We start from the raw sequence: 10,808 nt of genomic DNA on the forward strand, positions 1-10,808 counted from the left end.
TTAACTAAATCTATTTTAATTTTATGAAAAAAAAAATCAATTCATTACATAGCGACGAATATGACAAGCACTTCTCAATTCTTTGTTGACACCAACTATTGCCTTGGTTACCTCTTTAGCTCAGGATTTACTAGATAGGACTAAAGATAAATTCATGTTTAACTTATTATAGATATGCACAATACTAATTAATAAACCTATAAACTAATGCATTAATAATAAAATAAAAAATTTCCTACAGGTGTTAAAAAAAAATATTTGCTATATAAATTTTTGGGATACAAAAAAATTAAATGAATTAATTATACAATGAATAATATTTTTTGTTTTTTTTTTTAATAATTATTATAGATTTATATATATATTTTTAATATTGTATTATAATTTTATATATAATTTAAGTTAAAAATTTTATTTTAAGATTTATTACTTATTGTTTTAGCTTACAAATCTATTTCTATCATAAATCCTTAAATTCATGCGATCGATTACTTAGGCGGGGCTTTCTAAGTCTACTTGTGTTTAAACTGTTAGCTATTAGATTTAAAGTTAAGCTATTATTATAGTTGCAGTACTTTATGATATATTTAATGTTGAAGATTTTGATCTTAACATACGGAGATCTTTGTATATATTTGCATCAGAGTAGTGTAGTTTTCAAAGGTGCAGAAATTTATTAATTTACTTTCAATATAATAGTACTCCTAATGTAATCTAAAGAGCAGAATTACTTGTTAAAAAATAAACAATAACTCACATTATTAACTAGACTTTATATGGATATTTCGAATATATTACTTTAATACTTTACTACTTTACTTTGCATAAATATTAAGAACAAATAATTCTAGAAAATTGTTACTAAACAAAAAAGATAATTAATGGATCTTTAGATGTTCACTTCATATAAGTTTTTTATCAAAGATATCTTAGAAACATTCTTCTTTAGTTATATAGTGACAACATATAGTATAATACTTTTAGCACTATCCAACGAATCTGAATAAGTCGCAATTATCTTTGATAAAAGACTTCGATAAAGTGAATATCTGATTATAAAAATGGCTAAGATAACAAAATGTGGGATGATAGTCTGTGAAAGTCTTCATGATGAGTCTTCATTAGCACAAATGCATATATCGAATGGTGGCCAAAAATTTAATGCTTAAAAGTCATTGAGTAAAATGTAGAGTCTGGTTTACTATGGCGTTATAGATATAAAGAGCAAGTACCATACAATCAATAGATATATACTGTGAAATACTAAAAAACTTTTACCGACTTTCCAACATCCTTTTTCACAAGAAAAATTAACTAAAAGAACATCCTCAAAAAGATATAAATTTTTAGTTGTTTTAGTGAAAGCAATTTTAATATAGTAATTTCTAAGAGAAGTACATGTAATAATGGTGACTTTATACAGCTCACTAATGTGTGTGCTTAGTTCACCGATAACTTAATATAAAGCGTATAGTAGTGCTGAGGTTCTAGGTAGAATTCTATTCAACAGCATCCGAGCTATAGTGACTTAAAATGATGGTCGGGAATATGAATTGAAATCCACGTCGGTTAAAAATTACAAAAATCTTATATCAACGTTGACTAATGCTTACAAAGTAAAAAAGAAATTTTGGACAGCAACAGTATATAAATCTTTAAATATAAATTACTTGTAAAGTCAGGGGCTGACGCTTAAAATGGAGGACAATCGCAATGGACAGTTCATTCTAACAGATTGCAGAAACATTTCCTGAAACATTCTCCTGTTAATTCTACTTTGTTAGGCAATGCATAGTAAAGTATTATCTGAAATTTTATTGCGATTGTCAAGAAACGAAACTAGTAAGTTCATTTGATTTTTGTTGAACCGAACTAGGTTCGGAGTCTTGAATATTGTTAAATATTGTTACATTTACTGTTAGATTTACTTTGTGCAATTTAGATTAAATGATTTTCCCCAGGGATACCGCATTAGATACCGAAAGTCATAGTTATTATTATCTCTCTCTTACTACCTATAAATACCTATTACCTATAAATCACCACCAATTGTATTCCAATATAGTTAAATCTTTTCCACTTCAGCAACTTATCGCTTAATTTTAATACAATGTATTGTGCAATAGACTGCAAATATTCTATTTGGAATGTGCACTTATAATATTATTCTATATAATATTAATTATTTATTTATTATAATATTAATATAATAATATTATTATAATATTATTCTATTAGAAATATGTACTTATATAAGAAGAAAAAAATTTAATTGAATCCTTTTTGTTTATAAAATATTAAAACGCAATATTCACAAACATTTGACATTTATTATTTAATAATTCAAAAATGTGTTAGTTTTTTTATTTAATAATATATAAAATTAAATTTAAAAAAATATTTATACTTTTAAAAATGAAATCTAATTAATTAATTAATTTTAATAGTTTAAGTTTAGCTATAGTTTAAGAAATATATTGCAATGTTATTACATTATATAAATAAAAATATACAGAAAAAAGTAAAAAGTCTGCTCATTATTGTATGAAATATATATATGGAGTTCTGCTAATAACTAATTATAGTTTAATTTAATCATAATTGTTTTTAATAATAACTAAACAACAAAACTATATTTGAATTTTTTTATTAGTAACAATTTCGTATTTATATTTAAAATATAATTAAACATATTTTATAAAAAGACAATATTTTAATAAAATATATTTACAGTTTAGACTTTTCTTAATTTAAAAAAATAAAAATTTTGCATTTATGTAAATTAATAATATATTAATTAATTTAATTAAGTTTTAAATCGATAGAAAATACTTAACATAATTGTGCAATATCTATTAAATATTAAATATATTAATACAAAAATAAAATTTTTAGGGAATTAAACAAGTATAATCTTGGAAAAATAATAATACATATGTATATAATTGTTATTACGACCTATATATCAATCAATTTTATTTTTACCGAATTTAAAGTTGGTTATTTAACACTTAAAAATAAGATTTTTAAGATTTATAGATTATATTTAAAAACTCTAATTGATTGTAGATTTACAAATCTACAGTTCTGTGTTGAAACAAATATATATAACATAAAACTAATAAATACAAAATTAATTTTTTTTAAAAAGATCGAAATATTTGTATTATAAATATTTTTTAATAAAAATATTAAAAATTTTAACATAAATTAATAAGTGCTTTTATTACCTTTTCAATTGTCAAATAACCGACCTTAAGTCCGGTAGAAAAAAAATTGTATATATATGTAGTAATAACATTTATTACTATTGTGCAAAAATATTCAACTAAAATATGTATATATAAATTGATTAGAAAAAAATTAACTAACTTTATATTATGTTTATTTAATGTAAATACAGTTATACAGCAATGTCCATTATGTATGTAATATTTACATACATTATATTTGAATATAATTATTTGTTTTATACTTATATACTTTAATGAGATTTTATTCCAAAATATATTAATAAAGTATATTCATTTTATCGAGAATAACTTTTACAACAAATTTTTAAATGTACTTATTTATTTAAGAGTATTTAGAAAAAAAATAAATAACTTTTAACTACTCAACAAATTAGCAATTAAGAAGAAATATGTCGAAATATTTTTGTTATAATTTTACTTGGTAATATGAGAATATAAATTAAGTAACTGAAACTGCAATAATATTTTTTTAATTGCAATATGTAGACATAAAAATCGGTTTTAATTAGAGCTTCAAAGATTTCTGAAATATTGGGGTTTAAAATTGGATGTTTTTACATAAAAATTACCAACAATAAGTAGAAAACCCAATGGCTCAGGAAAACGGATTTATGCCTTTGAAGCACTTTTTGGAAGAGTAACATAAAAAAAAAATTATATTTTAATCAAATTTAAAATTGAGCAATGTTTTATATATTAGTAACATATTCTACATAATTTTGCGTTCCATCAGTTTAATCATTTTATTATTCTCTTTTTTCAACATATTTAATATTTAAGTGCAGAATAAAAAGATAAATAAATAGCAGAAAATAAAGATTATTGAATATTTTATATAATAGCACATTGAAAAATAATGAACATTCAACATTTATATATATATATATAGAATCATATAATTAAATAATATTGTATATATATTTAATAATCTTATAATTTATAAATCTATTATAATATGATAATTGATTCATTAAAATAATACAATAAACACTTTTTTGTAATTTAAACTAAGCTTATACTGAAAGCACAATTCTAAAAAATTCTCAAAAAGAATTTCTTAATAAAAGACGTCAATCATAGAGTTTAAGATTTAAATATATAGTTTTACATCAATTGTATTTATAAAAAAAATAATATATTTTCTAATAATAAATTATTGTCTATATGGAATCAAAAGTAAATATTTAAATTATATGAATAATATAAAAAAAGTTAAGATAAATTAATAATATAAATGTCTTTGTGAGAAGATAAGGACTTGAATCGCAAAAATTATAATAACGTAACACTTTATACATTTTTAATATGATTTTATATACTGGATTATAATATTTTATTAATATTTACTGCTACGATTAAACATAAACATCCGTATTTTCCTACCGTACCAAAATTTTTAGCAGATTAATTTTTAGTGTAAATGCTGGGTTACTATATAAATATAATTTTAGTATATATTAGTAATATTTTTATTTAAAGATTAAACAACTCTTGTTAAAAATGTTAAGGATTTAACAGATTATGTTTCCTCTTCAAAAAAAAAAAATTTCAATTGTCGTTGCTTTTACACATTATAATAATTTTGATTATTTCATCAATAAAATAACTGTTACCAAATCCCTTCTACTTCATATTATATTTATTAGGTGTCGATTCTTATATAAATATTTGTATTTATAAAAAAAATAACAACTGCAAGTTGTGATCATAATGTTAGGATATAATAATTAGACACGCACCGTTCTATCAGAATAGGCTGACGTGATCATAAAATTAATAATAAATTATGAGGTTTTTTCGAACAGTAGTGAACTACAACAACAAAAATTTATTTTTATATTATTTTAATTAATTGAATTTTTGGCTGACCATGCAGCTGTTTTGAGTATTGCCAAATACCCACTATCAGTGGTCCTGGAATAATTCTTAATAATTATTTTTGAGACTGCAAGTACCAGGAATCGAACTCGGGTCCTGCCAAATGTGAAGCTCAGAATCAGCGCACCTTAACAAACTGACCCAAAGCCGTACTTGACATTTTCTGTTCGCTAATTTTTCTGGAGTTTTGTTATTTTGCTATGAAAGCTTTATTAACAAATTTACTTGCTGTGTTTATATTAGAACGAAATCATAAACCAGCTGTAAAATAATTGAATTAATTAATTATATTTTTATTTTTTAATTGTTAAATTTCAATACTATTCTGTGTGTAGAGGCATTATTTATAATGCCTCTAATAGTATAATAAATTATGTAAATTTAAATAAAATACATTTCCCCACAAAAATATTTTTCAGTTAAGAAAATTTCAAATAGATTGGACGAATACACAAATTTGATCAAGCTAAAATGGATACTGCATAAAATTTTACCACCTTCGGAAAATACGGGAATATATATTATACTTTGACATATGATAAACATTTAGATTTAACATTTTTTTGGAAAACGTATAGCATACGTATATAATATTTTTAAAAACATCTTAATTTAATCATCTTCATCGTCATCATCTTCTTCACGTTCGTGATCATCATTATCCAATACAAATTCAATTACATCATCGATTGGATAATTATTTAAAAGTTCTTTTATGGAATCATTGTGTATTACAACACTAAATAGCAATTTAACGTATTCACGCATACGTGTTGCATAATCGCTATCAGCATTACACGACTCATCCTTACCCAAATCATAACCACAATTTTCAATAACCTTGCAGAGCACCTGATAGGGATGAACACAACAAAATTTAAAATTGAAATACTTTAAACTTAATTAAGGAACATACATATTCTTCAGTTGCTTCTGGCCAACCGAATTTCTTTAAAGTAGATCTGTCCACTAAAATATCCAATAGTCTTCGAACATTGCCCTTAACTCTTATATCATCTTCAGTTTCCACATTTTCCACTATCATAAGTTGTCCTTCATCATCAGAAACATCATCTGTAATAGCAGCCACTAAACTTTCAGCTAAAGATTTTATATTACGCTTCCTGTCTTTTGGTGACTCCTGAGGAACAGTGATTTTCGATTCTCTTTTCATAGTCTCGTTTTCTAATGGTATAACAGTGTATAGTTTGTTTTCCAACAATAATTGTTCAGTGGTGCTTTCAGGAACTTCATCTACTATAAATTGTTGCACAACAACACCACCTTCGATCGATGTTTGATCAGTATTTTTTACTGGTAATATATCATTATTGTTGATTGTTGTAATACTTTCAATGGGATTTTCATTGGAATCATCAATCCTGTAAATCTTTGTTGGTGATGAGCCAGAAGTATTCAATTCAACTTTTGATGCACGTTTAGCATTATGGAAAGTTTCCGGCTTCTCATCATGTACTTTAAGTATATGAGAATTGAGAGTTTTAAGTGAATCGAATTCCTTATCACAAACAGCACAATCTGTTCGACCTTTCTCCATTTGGATACTACTGCTGGTATAGGTAGCTAAAATATACCATATAAATTCGTATGAAATGTTTAAAAGAAATCATATTTTATATTGTTTGATATTTTGTTCCTAATATTTGAAAAATACTTGTATTCATAAAAATAATAGTTATAAATAAAACTATAGTTATAAAATTATAATATAATTAAATTAGTATTATATTTGAAAGAATTTTAAAGTACTGATCGGGGCCATCACATATTTGTGATTCGGTCCATTTTGCACCGATGATAGAGATTCGCAGAAAGTAGATCGAGATTATTGAGATATGATGTTCTAAACATGAACAATGGCCAAGCTTTCTCGTTATCCTATCTTTTTGCTTTATTAAGGAGAGTAAGAATGTATAATAATAAATCTGCATATTTAAATTATTCTGAATTTTTTCTCTCGCCGATTTTGTCGTTTGTCACAATCTTACAATATGTTACACAAAATATCAGGAGGATACCGGTTGTCAGCCGTATTGGTTGTAAACTGCACACGTTGTTAATTGCGCACGTTGCTAACCGCAACGATTCTTAACCGCAACGGTTGTTAACCGCAACGATTCTTAACCGCAACGGTTGTTAACCACACCGATTATTAAACGCACCAGTTGTTAACCTCATCAGTTGTTGACAACACCATATCGGTTGTTAATCGCACCGATTGTTAACCGCACCGATTGTTAAGCGCACCAGTTGTTAACCACACCGGTTGTTAACAGTACCGACTATTAAGTGCAACGATTGATGATCGCACCAGTTGTTAACCGCACCGGTTGTTAACAGTACCGGTTGTTAATCGTACTGGTTGTTAACCGCAACGGTTGTTAGCAGCATCAGTTGTTAACCGCGCCTGCTGTTAACAGCATCTTTTATTAAACGCACCGGTTGCAAACCGCATCGATTGGAAACTGCATAGGTTGTGTAAACTGCATCGGTTGTGAATTTCATCAGTTTTAAACCGATTCATTAGAATCATTAAATTAAATAAACTAGTTTCAGAACCGAGTCAAATTGATTCAAAATAATAAATCATAGTCCTGATTTATTTTAAAAATTGTTTTCGTATTGTATAATTTTCAATTTAACTTGAATGATTACAAATTCATCTGCTATCTAAATTAATAAACTTCTTATACTTTACATTGGAAATAGGTCAAATGTTTAAAAAACTACATCTCTTATAGAAACGTTTAATTATTTCAATATTACATTAAATTTTAACACAATAACATAACAAAAAATAAGTTACGTTCGTCGTAGAGAGAATGTAATTTCTATATAAACATTCCACAAATGGTTTTGGAATGTTTTCTTCGGGCCTGTCATTCCGGTTGGAAAATTACGAAAAACGCAATAAGGTTTTAGCAAGCAAACCATGGAAATAAACTATTGTTTTATTCTTAACAAACTTTACTTTTAAAAAGCTAAAATACTTTTTTAAAATACTAAATGATTTTAATAATTAATTTTTTACATCTATTGTTTTAAATATTAAAATATACATTTATTAAAAATAACTCACGTATGTGAACTCCTACGTCGTAATGAGTTTTAAGTTCTTCCTCCGTCGTATAAGTAGCTTTGCATTCACTGCATTTAAATTTGTGCTCTTGAGCTTTATTTTTACGCTTGCGCTTTGACGAATGAATTTTGGTATGCCTCTCTAACCTGGAAAATAAACCCAACAGTATATATAATTATATGCAATTATAAATGCATCTTAAAATAAATAAAATCACTTACTGCTTCATAGTTTTAAATTTTTCTTCACACTGATCACAACCAAATGGACGTATGTGAGTTTTACTATGACAACGAAGCTGAGTGGCTTGTATAAAACTTTTTCCACATTCGGGACAAACGTGTGGCTTTTCACCAGTATGTCGCTTCATATGACGATTGAGTACCTCCTTAACAGCAAAACTTTGATTACACTGCAAAAAATTTATGTTCACAATAATTAAACTTAAATTGAAATGGTTGTAATATTTACTTCAGGGCATGTATATGGTTTTTCCCCAGTGTGATAACGACGATGTTTTTTTAAAGCAACCAGTGATGGAAATTTCTTGTCACATAAGTCGCAAGCAAAAGGACGTTCTCCCGTGTGTGTACGAGTATGTATGCTGCACAAATAAAACAAAAAAAAAAAAAAACAATTCAAAATAAATATTGTACTCCTAATGTTTTTTAAATTAACTTTTCGAACTTACTTTAAAGTTGATAAACTGTAAAAACAATTTTTACAAATTGGACACATGTATTCTTCTTTCTTGGTTACTTGTGTGCCCAGATGATGCTTTAAGTGTGCTCGCAAATTATCCAAACGATAAAAAACTTTATTACACACCTTACAGCTCATGGTGTCATTGGCATTCGCTGAGCAAGATGTATATTTTTGATGACGTTTTAAATGGTATGTCCGAGTAAAATCTTTACCGCATATTTTACAGGCATACGGCTTACCACGGTTTTTATGTTGCTCTTCGTGCAGCTTCAACAGATTAGCTGTACGTAATTTTGCATTGCATATAGAACACGGAAATTCATCAGATTCCGAATGTGTTATGAATATGTGTCGCTCGTAACTTATTTGAGTTTTAAATGACTTTGGGCAATCAGGACAATTTATCTGACCTAACTGAAAAAGAAATAGATTGCAAATTAAAAATAATTTTAACATATATACTAACTATTGATAATAGATAATGTTACTTTGTTATTAGTTATACGGCTATTGTGAGTGAGCCGCGATCTGGAAAATGTTTAAGACTTGTTTGGAAATTTCAATACACAATCTGTTTCATGTAATTGTTGAATTTATTTCTAATATTTAATAATAAATAATTATGAACACATAAACCTTTCTTCATATGTATTAATTAAAGTCAAAAGATAAATTTAACAGTAGGAATTTAGTGAAGATGTAAACTTTTTGACAGCAAAAATAGGTCCGTGCCTAATATTTTCCAGGAAGACGAAGCCTTTCCCGTGCAATAAAAACTATACTACTTAACAATCACTTCTCACGCATAAATACGTCAATTATCAATGTTTGCTCAAATTGCAGCTCTACCCCTCATGATGTCGTGCATCTGTTCTCCTGTCCCAACGCTCATACAAACCTTAGTCCAATCGACCATTCGAACTACCCCATAGAAGTCACTAGGTTTCTCCGTCTTGATTCTGGTTGACTTTGATTTAAATTCCACCCATCCCCCACCACTCCCCAACAATCTTCTTCCCTCTCATACAACCATTGCCCATCCACATCCTAACCAAAGTATTTGTCATGTAATTTCTTTTGTGTTAGCTACTTAACAGATCCTTACGGGTTTCAACAATAGCAATAGAAAAAATAAGAATAATATATATCCATATTTTCATGGAATATCGAACTATTTAAAATTAATTATGACTTAACCCTTACTTTATTTCGGTATCATTGGAACATTTTTTTAAAACTGATATATATTAATTACAATATTCAAAGTGATTAATCTACTAACGTTGTTGTCTATGAAGTTAAAAGATGAACAAGTACAATATTATGCATATTTCTGCACTTATAATTGCCAATTGATTAAGGCCATCCAAACAGCTCATACGAAACGAATATCTCAATCTAATAGATCTGAACTCAAGTTTATGCAAATAATTAATTCAAATTAATAGGATTAATATTAATAGGTATCTTAATCTAAATGGATCTAAACTCAAATTAATCCAAATATTTTGTTCGAGTCAATAGGAAAAATTTGACAGATAATCGGCCTAAATGGATACGATTAAAGTCCGTGATTCTTAACTAGGCATGTACTTGGTAACTAATGCTTTTCCAAGATGATATTAACACCTACAAATTCCGTTAAGTGCAGAATGAAATATCGGTTCATAAGGATACGAGATATTACTACAGACATTAAATCAAAATTAAACGATTACTATGGTATTTATACTTGAATGTATATGCTACATATATCATTAGGTCTATTTCCGATTTGTTCAAGTGAAAGTTAAGTAAAATTAAAAGTTGAAAATAATTTTATATTTTCTCTTTGAGTAATGCAATTTACAAGTATAGTACGAAAACGTTTT

The 10,808-nt window shown here is 26.5% G+C and overlaps 1 protein-coding gene across 1 annotated transcript in view; it reads right to left on the reverse strand.

The window, feature by feature from the left end:
• Nucleotides 1-5,510: 5,510 nt before the first annotated feature.
• The window catches only part of LOC119676411 (protein suppressor of hairy wing-like), a 5,628-nt gene continuing 330 nt past the window's right edge, over nucleotides 5,511-10,808 (reverse strand). Inside the window, exons 2-7 of the mRNA XM_038087650.1 lie at nucleotides 8,924-9,402; nucleotides 8,704-8,836; nucleotides 8,454-8,644; nucleotides 8,233-8,378; nucleotides 6,049-6,716; nucleotides 5,511-5,984 (exon numbers count right to left, since the gene is read on the reverse strand). Of these exons, the coding sequence (XP_037943578.1) occupies nucleotides 5,745-5,984; nucleotides 6,049-6,716; nucleotides 8,233-8,378; nucleotides 8,454-8,644; nucleotides 8,704-8,836; nucleotides 8,924-9,402 (1,857 nt within the window). The 3' untranslated portion in view covers nucleotides 5,511-5,744. The remainder of the gene's footprint in view (nucleotides 5,985-6,048; nucleotides 6,717-8,232; nucleotides 8,379-8,453; nucleotides 8,645-8,703; nucleotides 8,837-8,923; nucleotides 9,403-10,808) is intronic.

Source organism: Teleopsis dalmanni, chromosome 2 (assembly GCF_002237135.1).
Source record: "Teleopsis dalmanni isolate 2A chromosome 2, ASM223713v2, whole genome shotgun sequence".
Taxonomy (NCBI): Eukaryota; Metazoa; Arthropoda; class Insecta; order Diptera; family Diopsidae; genus Teleopsis; species Teleopsis dalmanni.